This window comes from Parathielavia appendiculata, assembly GCF_033297405.1.
Source record: "Parathielavia appendiculata strain CBS 731.68 unplaced genomic scaffold N657scaffold_4, whole genome shotgun sequence".
In the NCBI taxonomy this organism is placed as follows: domain Eukaryota; kingdom Fungi; phylum Ascomycota; class Sordariomycetes; order Sordariales; family Chaetomiaceae; genus Parathielavia; species Parathielavia appendiculata.
This window is the reverse complement of record NW_026944223.1, coordinates 1,265,116-1,286,067: the sequence shown is the minus strand read 5'-3', so window position 1 is coordinate 1,286,067 and position 20,952 is coordinate 1,265,116. Positions and strand designations below refer to the sequence as shown.

At 55.5% G+C, this 20,952-nt stretch overlaps 7 protein-coding genes across 7 annotated transcripts; 3 read left to right on the top strand and 4 right to left on the bottom strand.

The window, feature by feature from the left end:
- The first annotated feature begins 550 nt into the window (after positions 1-550).
- Positions 551-2,782, top strand: N657DRAFT_356006 (uncharacterized protein). Its single transcript, XM_062786947.1, has 3 exons — positions 551-969; positions 1,040-2,320; positions 2,396-2,782. Exons 1-2 carry the CDS (start codon positions 796-798, stop codon positions 2,306-2,308), a joined length of 1,443 nt encoding a protein of 480 aa, XP_062648905.1. The 5' UTR covers positions 551-795; the 3' UTR covers positions 2,309-2,320; positions 2,396-2,782.
- On the bottom strand, positions 2,605-6,566 carry N657DRAFT_643961 (glycosyltransferase family 39 protein). The gene is made up of 6 exons (XM_062792657.1): positions 6,039-6,566; positions 5,693-5,982; positions 5,353-5,636; positions 3,830-5,296; positions 3,202-3,607; positions 2,605-3,127 (listed from the first exon to the last, which is right to left on the bottom strand). The coding sequence occupies exons 1-6, from the start codon at positions 6,293-6,295 to the stop codon at positions 2,976-2,978; spliced, it is 2,856 nt and encodes a 951-aa protein (XP_062648904.1). The 5' UTR covers positions 6,296-6,566; the 3' UTR covers positions 2,605-2,975.
- Positions 6,567-6,850: 284 nt separating this feature from the next.
- N657DRAFT_594063 (Surp module) lies at positions 6,851-9,309 on the top strand. Its single transcript, XM_062789950.1, has 2 exons — positions 6,851-8,534; positions 8,594-9,309. The coding sequence occupies exons 1-2, from the start codon at positions 7,217-7,219 to the stop codon at positions 8,902-8,904; spliced, it is 1,629 nt and encodes a 542-aa protein (XP_062648903.1). The 5' UTR covers positions 6,851-7,216; the 3' UTR covers positions 8,905-9,309.
- A 375-nt stretch (positions 9,310-9,684) lies between these two features.
- N657DRAFT_570287 (Phox-like protein) lies at positions 9,685-10,401 on the top strand (the record flags this gene model as incomplete). The annotated part of the gene is made up of 2 exons (XM_062788721.1): positions 9,685-10,231; positions 10,373-10,401. The coding sequence occupies 2 exons, from the start codon at positions 9,685-9,687 to the stop codon at positions 10,399-10,401; spliced, it is 576 nt and encodes a 191-aa protein (XP_062648902.1).
- Positions 10,402-11,408: 1,007 nt separating this feature from the next.
- N657DRAFT_355890 (mitochondrial carrier) lies at positions 11,409-13,280 on the bottom strand. The gene is made up of 4 exons (XM_062786946.1): positions 13,070-13,280; positions 12,782-13,003; positions 11,968-12,706; positions 11,409-11,908 (listed from the first exon to the last, which is right to left on the bottom strand). The coding sequence occupies exons 2-4, from the start codon at positions 12,973-12,975 to the stop codon at positions 11,696-11,698; spliced, it is 1,146 nt and encodes a 381-aa protein (XP_062648901.1). The 5' UTR covers positions 12,976-13,003; positions 13,070-13,280; the 3' UTR covers positions 11,409-11,695.
- Positions 13,281-14,602: 1,322 nt separating this feature from the next.
- Positions 14,603-16,084, bottom strand: N657DRAFT_570749 (uncharacterized protein; the record flags this gene model as incomplete). The annotated part of the gene is made up of 3 exons (XM_062788762.1): positions 14,603-15,247; positions 15,324-15,740; positions 15,800-16,084. The coding sequence occupies 3 exons, from the start codon at positions 16,082-16,084 to the stop codon at positions 14,603-14,605; spliced, it is 1,347 nt and encodes a 448-aa protein (XP_062648900.1).
- A 3,677-nt stretch (positions 16,085-19,761) lies between these two features.
- N657DRAFT_594057 (ARP23 complex 20 kDa subunit) lies at positions 19,762-20,810 on the bottom strand. The gene is made up of 4 exons (XM_062789949.1): positions 20,580-20,810; positions 20,165-20,491; positions 19,984-20,109; positions 19,762-19,928 (listed from the first exon to the last, which is right to left on the bottom strand). The coding sequence occupies exons 1-4, from the start codon at positions 20,580-20,582 to the stop codon at positions 19,836-19,838; spliced, it is 549 nt and encodes a 182-aa protein (XP_062648899.1). The 5' UTR covers positions 20,583-20,810; the 3' UTR covers positions 19,762-19,835.
- Between the last annotated feature and the right edge of the window lie 142 nt (positions 20,811-20,952).

Genomic DNA, 20,952 nt, shown 5'->3' with positions numbered 1-20,952 from the left:
GACGTTGACGGAGGCCGGGATGCCATGTCCATACGTGCCAGTCTCCCAAGATGCCACTAGGTTGGGCCTGATGAGCGATGGCTGTCCTGTGCTCAATGGGACTCGCGGGGCTCGGTGCCGGGTTACAACGGCCCGCCGGCAGAGGTCCGGCTGGTTGTGGGCTGCTTGGCCTGGACTTGGCTCCCGGGGCGATCTGGGGAAGCTTATTACCGATGCCTGGGGTGCTGGACTTCCTTCCCAAGTGGCGGCCCTTTCCTGTTCTGTCGAGGCCAAACCACTCAGTGACAGATCGCGAAGCCCTGTAACAGCAAGAAGCAAAGCTAGCTAGGATAACTGATGGACATGGAAACTGTGTGCTGTATATACTAATGAATGATGGTCATCCTTAGCCGATTATCTCCCTCGGACTGAACCTCCCTTCTCCCAGCACACGGACATCACGAAAGTCGATGTTGGCTGGGTGGAAATGACTCGATAGAGCATAAGCGCATGCGGGGCTATCTGTGCTCTTGTCTCCTTTTCCCTACCTCCACCCCACCGTTGCTGGGCCAGGCTCCGTCCCTAACCCCCTAACCCAATGGACGTGCTTGACTCTCGTGGCAAAAGGGTTACCTTTACTGTTAGTCGAGGGACCCTAGCTCGGGGCCAACAGCAGTGAGCCGTTTGGGGGGATATAAGCACCACCTCAAGAGCTCGGGCAGGCTCTTCCTAAGTCTCCCGTGCTACCTCAAGTCCCTTAAACCGGCACATTGGAACCCAAAGACAACCTGGAAGACAGCGGCACAACCGTCCATCATGGGTAACAAGATGGGTGACAGGCTGTACTTTGAGGCAGACATGCCCTGTCTTAGCTGGCAAGCCGCCCAGCCAGATGACCTGTCCTCCCAGTTCGACAGGGCCCTAGAGGCGTATCTGGCCACGCAATGCAATGTGAGGCCCATGGGTCCAGCTCAAGAATATTCCAGCCCTGTACGACGCAAGATCCGCCGCCGTTTCGGTGCTCAACGAGCTCTAGGCTGACTAGCATCTGTGGAACCAGACATTCTCCCCGCTCACTGGGCGAGATGAGCTCCTGGAGATGGCGCTTCAAGAGCCGGACCCCCTCTCACTCGCGGAACCACACGTCAGTCGTTACACAGACGACCTCACTCCCAGCGGCCAGGTCCCGCCGTTAGAACCGCTCCGCAGCGCTCTCAACACAGACCCCATCAACGGCAGTGGCAGCAAGCCCGGCCAGGAAATTACCCACGCCGCCCAGCAGGCACCCGCCGTTCCCGCCACCGCAGGCCATTCGCACAATGGAGCCACCACCGCCACCACAGGCGCGAGACTCCCAGACGGACCAAGCCAGCTCGCGCTCTCCCGCGAACGCAGCCACTCCTGGCCGGCTTCCCACACGCGTCCTCTCCCCGGCGCCCTCGACGCAGGAGTCTACTCCCGTCTGCGCCAGCTCAGCGTGGTCCTTCCGTCCATCACGTCTTCCGGGAGTTCCGCCACGGCCAACACCAACAACACCAACAACACCAACAACAACAACAACAACAACCGTAGTGACGGCAGCGGCAACGGCTTGGGTTTCGCCCTCCGCGCGCTAGCCAGCGTCGCAGGCGGTCCCACCAACACCACCAGCGCCGCGTACACGGCTGCTCCTCCCACCACCGACAGCCGCTACCCCTTCACCGAGCGCGGTGGCGGCGGCCAGCAGCGTAACAACAGCAGCAACCGCTTCCAGCCTCCTCAGGGAACGATGATCCCACCGCCGCTGCGCGGCTTTGCTGCTGCTGTCCCCGGAGCTGCTGAGATGACCACGACGACACCCTGGGGCCCCTCCTCCGGCCACTGGGGCGGAATTGGACCACCGCCCAGCTATGGACTCCCGGCTGTGCCCACAGCTGCTCCCGCCGCCCCGCCAACGGCGACGACACCCTGGCACAACTGCAGTCGGCGGCGGCGGGGCTCGATCGCACCACCCCCGGGTTTCCCCGGCCCGCCTCACCCCGTGTCCGTGCCGATGATGATGCTGATGGAAGAAGATGCGCGGCGCGCAGCCACAGCCACAGCCAGAGCCACCGTCACAGGCCAGATTCAGCAGCAGCCTCAGCAGCAGCAGCAGCAGCCTCAGCAGCCTCAGCAGCAGCAGCAGCAAGCGGCGGCGGCATCATGCGATGTTCTGGAGTCCTCCTCCTCTCCGCTGGTTTCCAAGTTTGACTTTGACTCGGACTCGGACGACGACAATTCGGAGGATTCCGATTTCGACAGAGATTCCGAGTTTTCGTTTTCTGACTTGGGTTTCTCGATCGAGCTGTGATTCTTTCTTTCCGTATGTCGTGGCAAGACATCAGTACGTTTAGAGGAGACCCGTGCTGACTTGTTCTCCTATTGTGTAAACTAGTAGAAAGGATGGTCAGTGTACTGAATAAGAGAGGCTAAGAGAGGGCCTTAGATGGTCGGTTTTAAGATGGATTCCAATAGGGCAGTTCCAAATACCAGGGTGCTTGGGTAGGGTAAGGTGGGAGGGATGACTTACGGAGTACTTGGAGTTTGCTTTGGTTTGCTTTTGACCTGTATGTTAAGGAAGAGGAGGTCCCCTTGCACAGATTGTCAAACCGGAAAAGAAATGATCAGATCCATTTATTCAGAGATGAGATACCAAGGAAACAGGACCAGGTGTGTCCCTCACTGTTGATGTAGAGTCGTGGATACCGGCTTCAACACCCACTGCTTGCACATGCAGCAGCATCTCTCTTACCCCCACGGTCCGACTTGACAAACGAGATCAACGCAAACCATCTCTCCCTTCTTACCAAGCCAGTCAAAATGCTTTTCCCACCCTCTTATCCCACCTTCCCAGTTCATTAGATACCCAGGGGAAAACACTCACTGAGATGGTACAACAGGAGATAGCTGGAGTACACGCCGAAGGACACCTTCCACCGTGATTAATCCTACACCCTCACCCTTTATCACACCATTCCTCAGAGTTCATCCACCTTGGCGCTGGCTTCGTTCTTCTCACTGGCCGGCTTGGCCGCCTTGCCCTCGCGCTCCTTCTCGCCCTCGACGCTCTGCTTGGGCTCGGGGATCTCTTCGTCGGGGACAACCCGCTTGGGCGTCTCGCTGTTGGCACCTAGAGCGCGATGAACATGAGCGATTACCCTCCCCAAAGACACCTAAAGCGGATATGGAATCATTAAAACGTACCCTCAACATCAGGATGCGGCGGTGCGACGCCCACTGGAGCAGCCTGCTCCGCCTGCTGTTCCGGCAGCTGCTCGCCCGCGGGCAGCAGCACCTCGTTACCGTCGGCGTCAACGACCCGAGTGCGCGTCTCATAGCGCGTCTTGAACTCAACCTTGCCCTCGAGGGCCTTGACCTGCTCCTCGTTCAGGAGGTTGCCGTCCTGGTCGCGGTACTCGACGCGCTCCTCGGTGTGGACCAGCCGCTGGTTCGGTGCCAGGGGCGCGCCCGAGACCCCCGGCTGCTGAACATTCGCGATGGGGACTTGGCCTTGCTGTCCGCCTGCTACAGGGGGTTGCTGGGCGTTGGCTGACTGCTGAGGGGTCTGCGCGGCCGCCAGGATGGATGGCACGGTGTTGTAGGCGTCATACTGTGCAGGCAGACAAGATGTTAGCATTGATATAAACCTCCCGCCCGTTCAATCTCCCGCGCGTATCCATAAATCGCTATGGTCGTAATCATAACACATAATCTCGTTTTGTTCCGACCCCTGACCCGAAGTCCACCGCCCTGGGGAACCATAATCGTTCCATGATTATGCCCTCTTGGGCAGCTTCCTCTCTGGAATCACACCATCAAGAAAACCACTTACGCTGTCCAAGAAAGTATTGCAATCCCAATCCCAAGTGTTGAAGAGTTTGACACGGTTGCACTCGGCCTTGGTCCAGGGGTTTCCGTACGCGAGAGGAGAAAGCAGAGTAAAGGCAACCATCGACAGGACAAGGAAAGTAACAGCGCCAGCCTTGTTGACGATGGGGTGTTCCCTTAGACCAATGCCTGGGATGCGTGCCGTAACAAAGTCGTAAATCTGGCAGAAGGCCATGATCGCAAAGTAAAGGGCGGGGAAGTAGTGGTGGAGGAAGAGCTGGCGCTGCATGAGATAGAAGGGGAAGTAGTGAAGAGCCCAACCAAGCACCGAAGTGCCAATCTCGTAATCGAACCGCTTGAAGACGGGGATCGAGTAGTCATCGCAACTGCGCTGCCAGCGGAGAACAGCGATGCCCTTGAACAGGACATAGAGTAGGATGGCTGCGGTAGCGCTCCACCAGATGACGGGGTTGCCGATCAGGTAAATCTGGCGGTGGTCCCTGCCCCAGAAGTTGATACCGCGCCGGAGGATAGGCCACGAAGGCGGGCGAGAATCCCAGGCATGGGACTCGACGAGCCCCGCATTCGTCTTCCACATGACCTTCTGCAGTTCCCAGAATTTGCCAAAGAAGCCGGGGTTGGCATAATTGACCGTCTCAGCATTCGGGCCCAGCTTAGGGTGGTCGTTCGACTCGATGTACCACAGACTGTTGGGGAGAGTGCCACCCCGGGCGCAGGTGACTTCTTGCTGCTCAGAGGCCCATTCAGGGAGTTTGACCTTGTGGGAAAACAGCACACAGCCCGTCATGACATGGACGAGCCTGAACTTGGTGTCGATGGTGCGGAGACGTTCCTGCGCAACGCCCGCCTTGGACTTCTTCTTGACAATCTCGACGCGGAAGAAGTCGTTCGCATCCCCGTCAAAGCCCTCATACCCGTAGGCAGAGACTTCGTTCTGCCAATCAGCCTCGGTGACGGGCGGGCGAACATCGTGGGAGTGAAGGCGGCGGTGAGTGGGGAGATGGTAGAGCCGGATTACGGCACCGTTCTCAATATAAGGAAGCTCGGGAAGGTTGTACCAAGCGTTGGTGCCGTTGATAGGCTCGCCGTGCATATCGAGCGGCTGAGTCTGGTTCTCGAGGAGCCACAGGTTGTTATCATCCTTGTGGGGATAAAGGGTGACCTGCTGCTGCTTGGATCCTGTAGGATACATCAGGGGGTGCGAGTGGAGATAACCACCCTGAGTGTTGACGTGCCTGATCGTGACCCTGCTACCCATGAGGACATCGGCGGGGACGTTCTGCATGCCCTTGGAATTGAGAGTCGACTGGAACTCGGAGCTCATGAAGCCGTCGCCGTCGCCAGGGTTGACAAGGCAGAGGAAGTGGATTCCAAACATGGCCATGTAGAAGGTCAGGGGGATGATGATGAGACAGAAGATGCGGGCTATGAAGTGCTTGGCAAAGATGCGCTGCTCAAGCATTAGCCTAATATCAAGCACCATGAGAAGATAAGGGTAAGACGCACAATTGTGACGTTTTTGTAGTCGCCCCACAGAACCCAGAGCTGAACCAGGGTCAAGGCACCAACCCAAGCGATGGTGAACAAACCAACCCATTTGATGCTGACAGTTATGCCGAGACCAAGACCAGTCATGACAAGCCAGAACCACCAGCTGAGGCCAAAGGCTCGAGAGGGCCCAAGCTCTTGCTGATTAGTAAAACAGGTGAAGGCAAGGGCGGTGAAGCCGGTGGCGATCATCAAGGGGGAATCGAGGAGGATCAGGCGCGCCTGAGTGAGGAGTCCATTCTCTGCGGAAGTGTTAACACAGGGTTTCGGGGTAACGTCTGAGGGCGGTGTGACTGACCAAAGATAATGAGACCAGCACCCATTGTGGCAGTGGAAGTGCGGCAACCGGCAGCCTTGAGGGTCAAGAACATAGCCGGGGCGAGAAGGATGCCGCAGATGGCGGGGAACATGCGCATGGCTACATAGGGAACGCCAGGCTCTAGATAGTCCTTGCCGATTTCCTTGAAGTCAAAATTTCCGTCAAATCCAGCCACCCAGCCGAAAAGCGTGATCAAGAGCTTCGCGAGCGGGGGGTGAACGTCCATGAAGAAACGGCCTTTAATGTACTTGGAGGCGAAGCCGCCGAAGCTGTTGAGTTGTCAGCCTTGGGATTTTCAAGGAAGGGTAACTCTCAGAATACGTACTGGACTTCATCGAAGACGACGCTCGTGGGCTGGGATATGCGGAACAGGCGCACAGCGGCGGCCAGCACGGTGATAACAAGGACCAGTTGGAAATCGGAACCCGGCAGCAGAAAAACATCATTGTCCTCGACGCCTTCAGACGAGTAATCGTCCTTGCGCTTCATCGCTTTCGACTTGGGCTTTTGGCTCGGAGCCGGTACCTGCGGCGGGGGAGATGGCCGCGCGACCGGCGGCTTGGAGCTCGCGGACCGAGCCATTGTAGGCGATCCGGGGTGTAATCGTCGAAGCGAGATGCGGAATCGCTTTGTTTGGTTTCGAGACGTTTGGCAGAGCTCAAAGCGTGCGTCGGGTCGGCGTCGCGGTCGGAATTGCAGTCAGCCAAAGGCTGCTTGTCGATCATAAAACGGTGGATTAACGAGAGTCGAGAAGGGTCAAGCTTCAATTACAAGGTTATCATTGGATTGCAAAACAAAACTGGCAAAAGGTTCAATCGACAACCGCAGAAGAAGAACAGTCAGGTCAAAAAAAAGGGACGAGAAATGTCGTCGTCCTGGCTTCAGCCCCGGGGATAGCTGAGGTGTGCGGAAAGGGGGTTGCAGTTGAAGGTGCAGCGTCAGCATCCCATAAATTGATTGAGCTGAAGTGGCCTTAACGCCTGCCCGTTTTCAACGGCGGTACCTTGTGGGACCACTCGAGCAACCTTACGCGACGATTGGGTGACCCAGAGCTTGGCACCGACCAGCCTTGGCCTAATTACCAAGACTCCTCGATACGAACAGTTTTCCTTGCATGTGCAGGCTGTAACTTTTACTCGGAGAGAAAGGGAACTTACAGAGTATTACACTCATCAACTGGAGTCAAGTTGGGGTATTGTGGATGGTTAGTTAGATAGATGAACAGATCAAGCCAATACTCTATTCGGTGTGTAGTGCGCTGTCTCAAAGTCGACCAGCAACAAGATGAGGGGTACACGGAGGATTACAGCCACCCGGATCATTGCGTACAGGAACCTTGGTAATTTCAGTGCCAGCTGTGAATGCTGTTTGAGAACCACGCGATCAAAAGCGGGTCACCCTTAAACCGTCAACAACTTCGACCAGGCTCTTCCGAGTCGCAACCATCAATAACCACGATACGGCATCGAGTCGACCGCCGTCATCGCAACTATCCCATTCACCATGGCTGTTCCGACAACAAACGGCGCTGCGGCTGCAGATGCCGCGGCCGCCCTCCTTGATCTCAAGCCGCCCCCGGGCGTCATCATCCCACCGCCCGGCGAGATTCGCGAGGCGATCGAAAAGACGGCCGGTTATGTGATGCGCGGCGGCGCCGGGCTCGAGCAGCGCATTCGCGACAATCACGGAAAGAATCCCAAGTTCAGCTTCTTGATGTCGAGCTCCGACCCATACAACGCCTACTACGAATGGCGCAAGCAGGAAATCAAGGCCGGGAGGGGGACAGCGGTCGCAGCTGGTCGTGTCGGGGAGGCAGTCGCCCCCGCACAGGAAAAGCCCGCGGGGCCTCCGAAGCCGCCCGATTTCCAATTCTCAGCCCGTATGCCTCGAATGAGCCAGAAAGACTTGGAGATTGTGCGACTAACTGCCTTGTTCGTCGCAAAGAACGGGCGTCCCTACATGACACAGCTTGCTCAGCGTGAGGCAAGCAACCCCCAGTTCCAGTTCCTGATACCCAACCACACATTTCACAACTTCTTCCAGAGCATGGTCGATCAATACTCGATTCTGCTACGCGAGAGCGGCGTCAATGGCGAAGGAGGCAAGGCGCAGCAAGAGCGTGTCGACCAGTTGCGCCAGAACGTTGCAGACAAATTTAAGGTTCTGGCCCGCGCAAAGCAGAGGGCGGCATACGCAAAGTGGCAGGAGGCCGAAAAGGCCAAGCAGGAAGAGGAGGAAGAGAAGAAAAAGATCGAGTTCGCGCGGATCGACTGGAACGACTTTGTCGTGGTTGAGACCATCGTCTTCACCGAGGCCGACGACCAGGCAAATCTTCCGCCCCCGACGACGCTCAACGATCTCCAATACGCCTCGCTAGAGGAGAAGAACAAGGTTTCTGTCAGTTCCACACTCCGTATCGAGGAAGCCTTTCCCTTCGAGGAGACCACTTACAACGCCTATCCTCCACAAACATATGGTGTGCAGGCTCCGACTTCACAACCACCGCCAACTGCACCCGCCTACCCAGTCGCGAATGGGCCTATAGCGCAGTCACCTGCTGCTCCAGTGCCACTTGCCTCGCGCTCAAGAGCAGCAGAAGAGGAGGCAGAGGCGCAGAGGGCACAGGAGAAGGAGCAGGAACGGTTGCGCATGCAGCAAGCGCAGGCCGAAGCCCGCGGCGGCGTGCCCCCGATGAAAATCAAGGAGAACTATGTCCCGCGCGCGGCACAACGAGCGGCGAGCAAGTTTGGCACGCAGACAGCCATGTGCCCCAATTGCAAGCAACAAATCCCGCTCAATGAGATGGACGAGCATATGAGAAGTAAGTTTTCCGTGCGGCGCCTTTTGTTTCTGGAGAGTGCGTGTGTTAACGCAGGGCAGTCGAATTGCTTGATCCACGGTGGAAAGAACAGAAGGCCAAGGCAGACGCTAGATATGCCACCACCAACCTCTCTACGGTAGACGTGGCCAACAACCTTAAGCGCCTGGCTAGCCAACGAAGCGACGTGTTTGACACCACCACAGGCCAGCCCGTCTCCGAAGAGGAGCTGGCCCGTAGGAAAAAGGTTGCTCTACATGCGTTTGACGGCAACCCCGACGGCAAGAGCCAGGCTCACCTGAACCAGCTGCAGACCTCCAACCTGGATGAGCAGATCCGGGCAATTCACCAAAAGTATGCTGACAAGAAGTGAGCATCTCACTGATATGGAGTGATGGATCTCTTGCACCAGTTCTGTCAGCGGAAAGGTTGCCCAGCGCCGGGATGGAACTTGGGCACATCTTCACGGACTGTCTCTGAAGTACGGCGGTTTAGCATTTCCGAAAGGATTGTTGCGGGTTTCGAGACCAAGGTGAAAGATGTTCTTTTGTCGGCAGTTTGCAAGGCTCAGTACCAACCGGCATCCCGGCGGCTTTTCCAAAGGGAATGATCCTTGCGAGAGGGCACACGAGACGGGGATTTGGCGGCACGGAGCGGGATTGGTAGGTATGTACGAGTAAGTAGGGAAGCGGTGTGGAAATACAATCAGATGCATTCTGGGGGAATGGTAGGAATGCCAACTAATCGACTTCTGCTGAACAGGACACAATAGCGATCTGATGCGTACACTTACGTGACGGTGAACTCGTATTCAAGCCACGGTCCGTGGCGAATGTGGTCATGGCGTGCGGACTGCTGCGATGTTCTAGAAGATGGATACCTGGATAGAATTACCCCACCTTGTCATCATCCGAGAGCTTGGCTTTAGTTATCAAGCAGGACGGAGGTATGACACGCCACAACACCTCAACATCATCACCACCTTGTCTTCCATTCGACAATCAAGTGACCCATAACATTCCAGGCTGCTCAGAACTCCGTCGAGGACAGCGCACAACGTGCCACGCGCCGGCGAATCGAGAACAACCCCATCGAGCGCAAGAAGCCGAGGCGGCTTGAATTTCCCCGCCGAACATACAGATTAGCCATCAACATGGCATCCCAAGCCGATGACACGAACTCTACAGCGCCAGCCAACACCGGTACCAGCTCGCCGCCGAAGGCATCGCCGACCTCTTCAACCTCATCAACCTCATCGGCCGCGGCCGCCGCGGCCGCCGCCCGCCTCCACCGACCCATTCTGCAGTCGCTGCCAGAAACGAGGCCGCAGTCGTTTGACGAGATCTACGGCCCGCCCGAAAATTTCTTAGAGATTGAGGTGCGCAACCCACGAACGCACGGCATCGGCCGGCACATGTACACCGACTACGAGATTGTCTGCCGCACCAACATACCCGCCTTCAAGCTGCGGCAGTCGGTGGTGCGGCGGCGGTACTCGGACTTTGAGTACTTCCGCGACATACTCGAACGCGAGAGCGCCCGCGTCACGATCCCGCCGCTTCCCGGCAAGGTGTTTACGAACCGGTTCAGCGACGACGTCATCGAGGGCCGCCGGGCGGGGCTCGAGAAGTTCTTGAAGATTGTTGTAGGCCATCCGCTGCTGCAGACGGGGAGTAAGGTGCTGGCTGCTTTTGTGCAGGGTGAGTAAATGCCTCCTCTCTTTTCTTTCTCTTTTATTCCACCCGGGATGCCCGCTACAATCGGTACAAAATCTCTGCACATAGATTGGAAAGCAGGGAAAGGGGGTACCAGAGGCTGACGGTGCGGTTAACGATCCACAGATCCCAATTGGGACCGCAACGCCTGGTGACGCGCTCCAGACTAGGAGGCTCGAGCAGCATCGTCGCCTCTGTGTCGCGGGGGCTCTCCTCCCCTTATTACAACCCCGTCGAGGTGGAGGTTTCCCTTTTTCGGTGGCAGAAGCGAGAGAGGGGACGTGGGCCATGCGCGACAACCGAGGAAATTGCGGAAACGGCCTCCCAGAGGATGGCTGGAAGCGCACAAGCTGGGCCATGGTGATGATGGCCCGAATAGCTGGCGGTAGCATGGTGTTTTGGAACGATTCGATGGGAATGAATCATGGATGGCAGAGTACATGGTCATCTTGAGACGGATCGAAGGCTTCACCGTTATTCATGGCTGGCTGAAAGAAATGGTTGTGCAAGGAACGGTGTACAATCTGAGTGTTCATCACATTCTGGCAGGATGAGGGCTCGGTGGATGAATGCACTGGGAGGCAGCTCGCATGAGATTGGTCTTTTCCGCTTTTTCCTCTTCTGCTGCTGATATTCCAGCTTCTCCATGGTTTTAGCATAAGATATCACATCGCTATTGATTAGTAAAGTAATTGCGATCGAGGCCTACGGTCCTGCGAAGGACGGGTTAGCGACGCACAAGTCATGGAACGGAATTGTCCAGTTGGGTCTGATGAACCCCTCGATTGATGTGGCTGGAGAGGAGAGCCATCCACCCATATATCCAGCATGCGGTTGCGATGCCAAAGAGGAGGCCAAGTCCATTGCCTCATCATCGTTCCTGGCCGCAGCCGCAGCCCTTGACGCAGCGTCCTTTTCCCACAGCAAAGCTTACAGTGCAGCCCCTCTTCCAGGAAATGCTAAGCGACCAGAACGGCACATTCCCCTTCCCCATGAATCATGGTCTTGACAACCCCGTTTCGTCTTTCAAATCCCGCTGATCTCCCAGTCCCCGAGAACGCCAATGCCCCTACAAATGCGAAAAAAAAGGCAGAGATATATACAGTATGCCAAATGCCGTCCCAGTCAACCAGGTCCGTTCTATGATTCCGCTTTTCTCTATAGATGAGGTTGTAGATGGTAGTACAAGACAGCAGGGTATCTGTCGGCAATCAACAAGAGGTGTTATGCTGAAGAGACGGGGGCACGGTGGCCGCTTGTGAGACGGGCCAACGGTGCAACTCCGCGCTATGTGGCAGTGCGTAGACAAGCCTAGCCTGTCCCAAGCCAGCTTTTCGATGGATTAATAGGTAGGTGGTATTCGAACATGGCGGTGTACAGTCGCGTCGGGCTCTGCGGTCACAGTGCCGAGGCGATACGGTACTGAATGCTGGCATTCGACGAGACGGTTCACGCTGGCGTGTTGAGGAGTCGGAGGATGCCTTCGTACATGCCGAACATAATGGCCGCGCTAGGAACTGTCCGGAGCAGATGAGGCGTCATGCCGCCGTAAAGGCCGAGCATACCCTCTTCCTTGAACACCAACTTGAAACATTGTACGAGGCCGGTATATTTCGGCCGGCCGTCGGCCATAGGAGCTTGCCGAAGGCGGGTGCGGGCGACCTGCGTCGGGTTAGCGGATTGTCTCAATGCGACAGGAAACGGATCGATGTGCAGCTTACCTCATGGGGATAGGTTATGACCGCCGCAATCAACTTGGCGAAGCCCGCGGCACCAAACTTGCCCGTCCAGTCAACCGTGTGATCCCACCAATTCTTTGGCCGGCCGCTGAGAGCGAGGCGCTCCTCCCTTCTCACCAGCGACCTCTTGATCTGCTCGTACAGCATCCAGTGCATGGTCGACTCGGCCACGCCCAAGTAACTGGCGCTCATTCCCTTGTACAGGCCGCGAATCCCCTCATCGCGCAGTACCTGCCGGATGCAGTCCAAGCTGTTCTTGTACCTGCGCTTGACGACAGCCCCGCGCTCGGCCATGTTCTTATCAAGCTGCAGGCGAGTCTTGACCATCCAGATTGGGTTTGTCGCTGTGCTGGTGACAACACCGGCCAGTGCGGCGGCGCTCAGGTGTACCCAGGCCGAGTCCTTGCCGTTGTTGAGGTAGTCGCTGATGATGCGTTTGCCATTGCCGTAGGTGTAGAAGTTGATGGAGCGGGCTGGAATGACGCCGACCAGGTTCGGGCCAAGCCCCTTGAAGAGAGCCCGAGGGCCTTCCTGGCGGTATACGGTGCCGAGAATGGACATGGTCTCGCCGAAGTGAAATGCGACGGTTCGGAGGGGGTTCATGGGAGCCGTGATGGAGGCTCGTGAAGCTTTGATCTGCGCTTGATAGAAGTCGGACTGCAGCCTCGTCTTGAGGACATCGAGCGGCGCAGTCAGAGTCGCGGCCGTCATGCCGCCAATCCTAGAGACAGCAAGATTGAATGTCAGCACGATGGCGGCCCGTCGCCGTTCTTTCCAGCCAGATGTGCGAGCTTACCCTCCTGCAACCATGTGATTCCATGATCTTGCGAACGATGTCGGTTTGGCCTGGTTGACTATGGCGCCGCCTTGGCGCGACTCGGGGTTGACATCACCAGTCTCGCGCGACTGGGTGAGAGGGGCATCGCCGTGCGATGTGCTCTTCTCGTGGCCACCAGGCATTGTCGACCTGGCGACAGAGGCTGAGGCCATGACCGCTTCCCGGGTACTTCGGTGAATGCTTCAATCAGTCGAGACTCGAATATTAGCGAAGATTCGAGTAGAGAAATAATTCCGCCGTTACCACTCTTGGATTCCAACTAGACGGTCGGCATCGTCGTTCAAAGTTGGCAACAAATGTCACGATAGGAAAGCTGTCACGGATTTTGACATCGAGAATCGCGATAAGCAATAAGCGCGAACATTCTGCTTCTGAGCAGATCGCGTCTAGAGATCGGCTAATCTTCGGGAGCGGCAGACGTCATAGCATTAGCGCCTTCGGCCCAAGCCACAGGCGATAAAGTCCTATGCACGGACCTGCTCGGACATTCTCTCAACCAGGTTGCATCCGCAAAGTCATTTCCACATGACATTGGGCGTTTGGCCTCTTGCGGTCTCCGAGGTGCGCGCTATGGTGAGGCTTGGAGGTGCGTATGACCAAGAGGTATGGATTGATCTGAACATGAATGTTTTCCTGGCGAAACGGTCAATGATGTTTGATGGGTGAGGCAGGACTCGTTGGAATCATCCCGTGTTTTTACGTCCAAAATGCCAAGACATATGGAGCGTTATTGACTGAAAAAGGGGCAAAGCTGCAAAAAGGGGTGCAACCAGGCCAGGCATCAAGACTCTGAGCCACTCCCAACCTTAACCCTACCAAATTAACCATGCTAAACCACTTACGAGTAAGAACGACGTGGAGACACAGATCACAGCAAATCATGTTAACAATCACAAGTTCATCCACAACACAGTGCAGGTTGGGAATGGTGCACTAATTATGTTCTAGTACGAGAGAACCTAGGAAATATCGAGAATCCCTTGACCGCTAATTACCAGCCCAAAACCCCCCAATCATGCGAAAAGTCAATCCATTCGGTGCTGGCGGTCGAGTCGCCTGTTCCTGATGTCCCCACAACGAGCCATCAAAGATGGTCAACCTGGATAATCAACTTTTGTGCTTTCGTTCCCGACAGCCACAGTGACTGCTCTCCAATGCCAAACCCGATGCAGACCACATGGAAGGTGACCCTCCGGACAAACTGAGAAGACTCAGAAGGAGCCACAGCTGTCTGGTGATTACCGGGTACGTCAGTTGGTCTTCGCAGTGCGAGGTGTCGAGAGGACGACAAGACCCCAAAAGCAGTCCTGCCCGCGCCCATGCCGTGAGCCAGTGATCAAAAAGGGAAACCGATATATGAGATCCGTGTATTGAAAGAAAAGACAAGACGAAAGGGGTATCGCACGCCACTCATTGCTTGTGAGGGGTTGTTCAGCAAGCTCTGGTAATGAGATGAACCGGTCTTATTTGACTTGGGATCGCGTCAATGTCCAGATGCCGAGATGGTTTTCAAGTTGAGATCCTAACCCGTGGCTGGAAAAAGATGAGATCATCAAGTCAGATCGCGGTAATATGGGGTCGCGGCTGGTACGCGAAGTCAAGAATAAGGAAGTTCATCGCCAGGGAATCAGGTTAGATTCCTCATGACAGACTTCCATGAACGATGGGATTGCGATAACTTGGGATTGCGGCTGCCTCGGAAGCACAAAACAAAAAAGAGAAAAGGCCCGGAAGTAATGCAGCTCTTCTTTTTCTTTTTTCCGGTGTGGCTCAATTCAGCTAGGCCTCGCTGGAGGAAACATCGGGGAGCACGCGGCGGAGGGCGCGCTCAATGATAGCCAGCTCACGGCGCGCCACCTCGTGCAGGCTGAGGTTATCGAGCTCCTTTCCAGTCGGCAGGCCAAGCTCGTACCAGATGTAGCCAAAGTAGAGCGACGTGTAGGCGCTGGTGCGCTGGATCTCGTTGCGCTCGACAATGTGCTTGCTCTGAACGTAGCGCGTTGTCTCCTCACGGATGACGGCAATGTACCACTCGAGCACGTCGATGGGGATGCCCGGCTTGGGGCAGATGCCATGCAGGTGCACCCACTGCTCGGCGAAGCGAGGTTGGTTGAACATGAGGGTGCGGTCCTGCTCCATCTCAGCGAGCACGGCGATGTTATCCTTTTGCACGACCGAGAAGCCCGGGCAGAGCATGGCGGCGGTCACCAGACGCTTCATGAGCTGCTGGTTGATGGTGGTCTCGTAGGGGCGATTGTCGCGCTGCAGAGCCTGTTTAAGGAGGCCGATGAGCTTGACGGTGGCCTCGTAGATGGCATGACGCTGGCGGAGCGTGATGCGATCTGCCACGTACCAGGGCAGCTTCTTGATGGTGGAGATCATGCACTCGTACGGGCGCTGAGGACACTCCTTGGAGTAAGGGGACTGTAAATCGATGCATTGTCAGCGCTTTGTGAGTCCTATCTCTCGTTGGAAGGAACAATGGAAACTGTAAACTTACGCGCTGGGGAATCTCGACGTGTTTGACTAGCATGGTCATCTCCTCCTCGGTAACGAAGCCCTTGAACGTCTTCCACGGTTGGCCGTCAACCGGCGCCTGAATGACAGGCTTCCCGCCATTCCACCAGACGCCGGAAGCGAGTGGAAACAAATCCTGCATGAGCGCTGCCTGGCTCGACAGCAGCACCTCGACAGGGCGCTCGCCGAGACGCGAAGGACGTCCCTTCGTCAAATTGTCACGGTGTCGATCCACCGCCCTCACAGCGTCCTGGGTGGTCATGAACTCGACATAGCAGTCCTGAGTCTTGGACGAAACGCGCTCCATGATGATGTGCACCGGCTCCTGGTTGTCATTGAGGATCTTGGAGTTCCGGCCGAGGAAAGCAATGATCTCAGCGCGCTTGGTGCCAAAGGGGATCTGGAGAAATCTGAATCAGCCAGAGCCATCACCGGTAAGGGCCAAAAGGTTGGACTCACGTTTTTGATCTTGACGACACCGTATCCGACAGGCGCAGCTTGGATCGTACTCTCCATGAAGGGGAAGTTCTGGGGATTCAGAGCCATGTCTTGAGTGGGTAAACCCATGGGGCCTTCAGTGAGCTTGTTGAGCTGTGCGGAGCGGACGGCGCGGATCTCAGGGGGAACCTGGCTATGGAGACCTGTGTAAGGAGCCAAGGCGAGCTGATTGTTCTCCGGGACCGATTGGAGGACAAGCGCTTGAGAGATGGCATGAACGTCGGTACCTTTGGGAGGGGGCGACATGAAGGGGTCCGACTCCTGGACCCTAAATTGAGAATCCTCGAGCTTCTTGGTGACAGCCGGGCGCCCCAGGTTGAAGGCCGGAGGGGGGATGGAGGCCGGCACAGCGCCAGTGCGAGGGGCAAAGTTGCGAGGCTCCGTCTGGTTGTACTGGCTGTAGATGGATGCTGACTGGGGAGTCGTCATCTGGTTCTGGCCTCCCTTCTTCGGCATATGAGATGGAGTAGTGTCCGGGTTGACAAACGGGAAGTTCGCGCCCAGCGCGGTTCCCTGGCTCTCCTGAGTGCCACCATAGCCAGCGGTCTGGGGGGTGTTGTAGATCATGCCAGCAGAATTGTATGTCACAGGCGTAGAGGCCCAAGGATAACCCATATTGCCAGACTGGGGATACTTCATGGCGGCACGAACGTTCGGGGTGTTCATGTTCACTGCTGCGTTCAAGCTTTGGGTGTAACCAAGCCGCGTGGTCTGCTGAGCCGGGCTCGTCTGCGAATAGAAGTTCGACTGTGGCGTGTTAATCCCGCCGCCCATGGTTCTCATGCGTGACTGGGGGTCCATCATCAGTACCGTCATTTCGGCCTTGTTCTGGAAGGCATTCTTTGCTGCCAGGTTGCCGACTTGGTTGACCGATTCGTCTTTCTCGTGGGTTTCATTGACTGTGGTCTTCGCGTTCTTCCAGGCGAAAGAGTTAGCCGTTGTGGCTGTACTCACACCAAATAGTGAAAATGGCGACACGATCAACACATACCCAGGGGTCAACTGAAGGGTTCAGCGACACTCCACCATTGCCATTCTTGGTGTACTCGGAATTGAGATAGCGACCGGTACCAATAGGCGCAATCGTGTTGCGATGATCTGACATGGTCGACTTGCCAGAGGAAGCCGAGGAAGCCAGAGACGGTGTGGCAGGCTTCTTGTGAGAATCGGTATCGCGACCGTTTCCAGACGAGCAGCTGCTGTTCGTGCCCATCGCAGTAGAAGCAGAACCGCTGGTATAGCTGTCGTCCTCAAAGTCACGAAGCATGACGCCACCACCATTGTCGTCGTTATCGTCCTGGTCGTTGGGTTCCATGAAGGCGGCAAAGCGACTCTTGGAGTATCTGGCCGTCGGGCTGTTGCGCATGGTCGACGAGGTCTCAGCGACCAACCTGTCGTATTTCTTAGCTGGGGTAGCCATCCTGGATGGCGGGACCGGCCACGAGTGAGGAAAACCTGAATCTAAATCGTTTGGAAGTCAGTCAATTGCCATTCAGGCGAACAAGTATCTCAATAAGAATGCAATGCAAAAAAAAAAAAAAATAAAATAAAATAAAAAATAAGCCTGACGTGGAGAGTACGAGTGCGTGTTCCACATATCGCCGATCAAATCGACTGCTTCTCAATTGAAATGCGCGCGAGATATGTGATAATTTCTAACCTCGGTGCCAGCGAAGAAGTGACTGGGTGATGAAGCAAAGGAAGAGAGGTGGTGTGTTGGCGTGAAGTGTTGAAGATGGAGTGGTTCGGGAAGAATTGGAAGAGGAGGAGAGTTTAAAAGAAGCTATGGAAGAGTGCCTGGTGAAAGGAAAAAGCAGAAGGGAGTGTCAGATGAAGTATGGGGAGAAAAGTATAGAAAACGATGTGACAGAGTGCGGATAAGAGCGTCGAGCAGAGCTGAACGGGAAGTGTGGATGACAGTCGGAAGAAGCTATGGAAGAGTGCGTGGAAGAGCGTGAGGAAAAAAGTAAAGCACCAAGAACGGAAGAGAGGTTGGAAATGGATGTCAGGAGGAAAGGATGGGGCAAGAAGACTGTGGGATAGAGTCCCAGAGTGAGTTCTCTGCGCCTGTTGGGATGAAGAGACGAAGATAACGAATGCGTGGAAGCGAGAGCCAGGAGACGGACGGTGGTGAGCTCCCAGGTGCTGCGCAGTTGTGTGAAGAAATGGAAATAATGCTCGCCTTGACCGAAAACCCAGAGTAGCAGATCAACCCAGAGCAAGACCGAGGCTGTCGAGATATGCCGAGTACAAAGTAAGACGTGGAATGAACGGCAACAACCAAGACGGTTGTTGCCCACAAAAGAAAGTCGAGTTGGTCGCGGAAGAGGCAAAAGAACAGCGGAGGGACATAGGAACGTAAAGCTTACCCTAAGCAAGGACGGCTTGTGATAACCGTATGGCTGAACTGAGCAGATACGAGCTTCGCGGGTGCTGAAGATGGAGAGGAGTGGAAGTGGTGCGATGTTGGTTGGAAATGATGGTCCTTGGGAAAGACTGTTGATGATGGTTTGAGATGAAGTCTCGGTGCCCGAGTGCGAGTGAGTCAACTCGATGCCGGGGATGATAGCAAGTGTGAGGGGAAGTAGTGTAATTGTGTTCCGATAGAGATTGCAGGAGGATGTCCTATTGTTGTTGTGGATTGAATAGTGTGAAGACTTGCACAATAGAGTCAAGGAGGCTCGAAGTGTGACGCGTGAATGCAGGTAAGATGGTTGGGAAAAGGAACCAGAGGTGAATTGTATTGGGTTAAATACACTTGAAGCAGTCTCGCAACGGAAAGATAAGAGGCGATGGCGAAAGAACAAACATGGAGTCACCAGGATGCACTCGTCGTGGGCAATAAAGAGAGGAGACGGTTCCCTCAGTGGAAATCGAGGATGTCAAGCGTCGATGGGAAGCATATCCACAAGCTTTAGCCATGTCAGACGGAACTGAACCGAATATGAACGCAACTTTGAGAAGGAAATGGGACGACGACCGCCTCTACTTGATGTCGATGTGCTGGAAAGGAAAAAATTTTGCCCTGCTTCTGGGCGGTGATTGCCTCAGACTTCTGCTCCCCGGGAAAAGAATACATGCCATGTAGAGCGAATCAAAAACCGGCACTGATGTTATACTAGATATTACTTCGCTTCAGAGCGCGGAGGCTTACTGAGAGGAGAGCCAACGCGTTCCGCGTAGCGGAGTCGCGCGCAAGCAAACCCGGTGGAATTGGAAATCAAGAATCCGTGACATCGTGGGCTCGTGGCAACTGGCAGAATACAACAGGATTCTGAGGATCAAGCCTGGGGAAGCCATCACCAAACAAGAGACCTTACGTATTGGGAGTCCGGAGGAGAGATAATAAAAGCAAGACGTCTGGTTCAAGTAGGCTCAAGGTCACCGTGACATGGCCGACTCGGAGGATTATACGGCCATGGCGAGGGTCGGTAAGTCGAGTCGAGCGAAATCACGGCTTGGTAGCCTCACCGGGTCACATTGCCTGCATTAGCATTTTAGTCCAACACGATGTGTATGTCGGCAGCAGTCGTGCATCATGCGGCCCTGTGGTTGAGGAACGACACCACGGCCAAAGACTTCAAGAGTTGCGGAACCATGACCTTGAATGAGTTGCTGTCGTGTCGGGCGGTCAACGGCGCAGAGAAGGAGCCCCAATTGCGCAGCAGAAGAGCAGTTCGGGGGGGACAGTCTGTCGGAGCAACAAGCGGCAGCTCAAGCGATGCGCGAGATCAAGATCTTGGAATATCTCCTGTTGTTTTTGGGTGCGCTTCTGAACTTGGCGAGACGAGGCCATGGCGCCTCAACCTCGAACAATGGACAGTCGCAAGCCTCTCTTAATTGCGCCGAGAGTACCTCAACCAGAACGCCGAGCGCAATGCTTGGGATCTGAGGACAGTTCATGCACATCGTAGAGCACACCTCCCAGAAGCTGGAAGCAGACATCGTATTCTCGTTGTTTCTTGATACTTCCATCCTCAATCGAACTACAGTCAGGTTAACAGAGAGCAATAAACGGGCATTTAAATCGAGGCTGGAGTCTTACGGGAGTCAGGAAGGATTCTGCTACAAACCGGGCCCGTGCATTCAACTGTTGTCTGGTTGTCAGTCGGCGCCACGAGGGAGAACGCAGCCGGATGGCATACAAATAGTTTCATCTCGGAGATCTCCTTGTCCACCTCCTCCATAAATTGAATGATAAAGTCGACAAGCTTGTGCTTCAGCATCTCCTCTGTATGGAAATTCGTAATCAGGAACGAAATATCGTATCCCTGAACCAGATCTGTCAGCCTCGGTCAAGAGCAATGCGCGGGTGGCCTTTCCAACCTTGATGGGCTTCCTCCGGAGTATGAAGAAGGACTCGGCACGCTGGGTCAAGAAGCGAGTGAATTTATGGACCAGGATATGCTCGATCTCGTCGGCCTGCTTGATCTTGATGCTGATCCGTATGCTGTTGATGCTGGGCTCGATGAGCACACGCTCGTTCTCATTGCGGGCGATCGTCAAAGGCGTCAGCAAGACTTCGGGTGATGTCCGGGCTTCGACCTCGGGGACATTGTGCCGCTCGGCGGTTTGCGACGCGAAGTTGGAGAGGCAGAGCGCGGCGGTCAAGCTACTCCGGACAGCCTGTAGGTAGGGGCGGAGTGATTGCGACTGCAAGTAACAGGAACAGGAGGTCAGCTGGGATCCATTGCTTTACCGCATTACCCTGAGAGCTGCTCTCTCTCTGATTGAAACTCACCATTATGACCTTGCAAGGAGAATACCCTCAAGTCCAGCAATGTTTGTTGCTGGTTAATACTGGTTGTTGCTGGTCAGTGCCTGTCGTCGTCGTTGCTCCGTTCCGGGAATTCTTGGCGCTCAGCCTGCGGGAGTGGGATAGGCGGGGCGGAGCGCCGCAGGGGTGCATCGCGCTCTTTACGTAATCCGTAGCTGCCTCTCGGCGCCCACTACGCGCACATCCAGGCTCCCACTAGACTGACGGGTCCGTGTCGCTTAGATAAGCACAACGATTATCTAAGCACCCAAAAATGCATCTAACGCGGCCACCACCCGACACGCGCAACACCAGCCAACAGATAAGTTAACTACAGTTCCTACAGTACATCCGAATA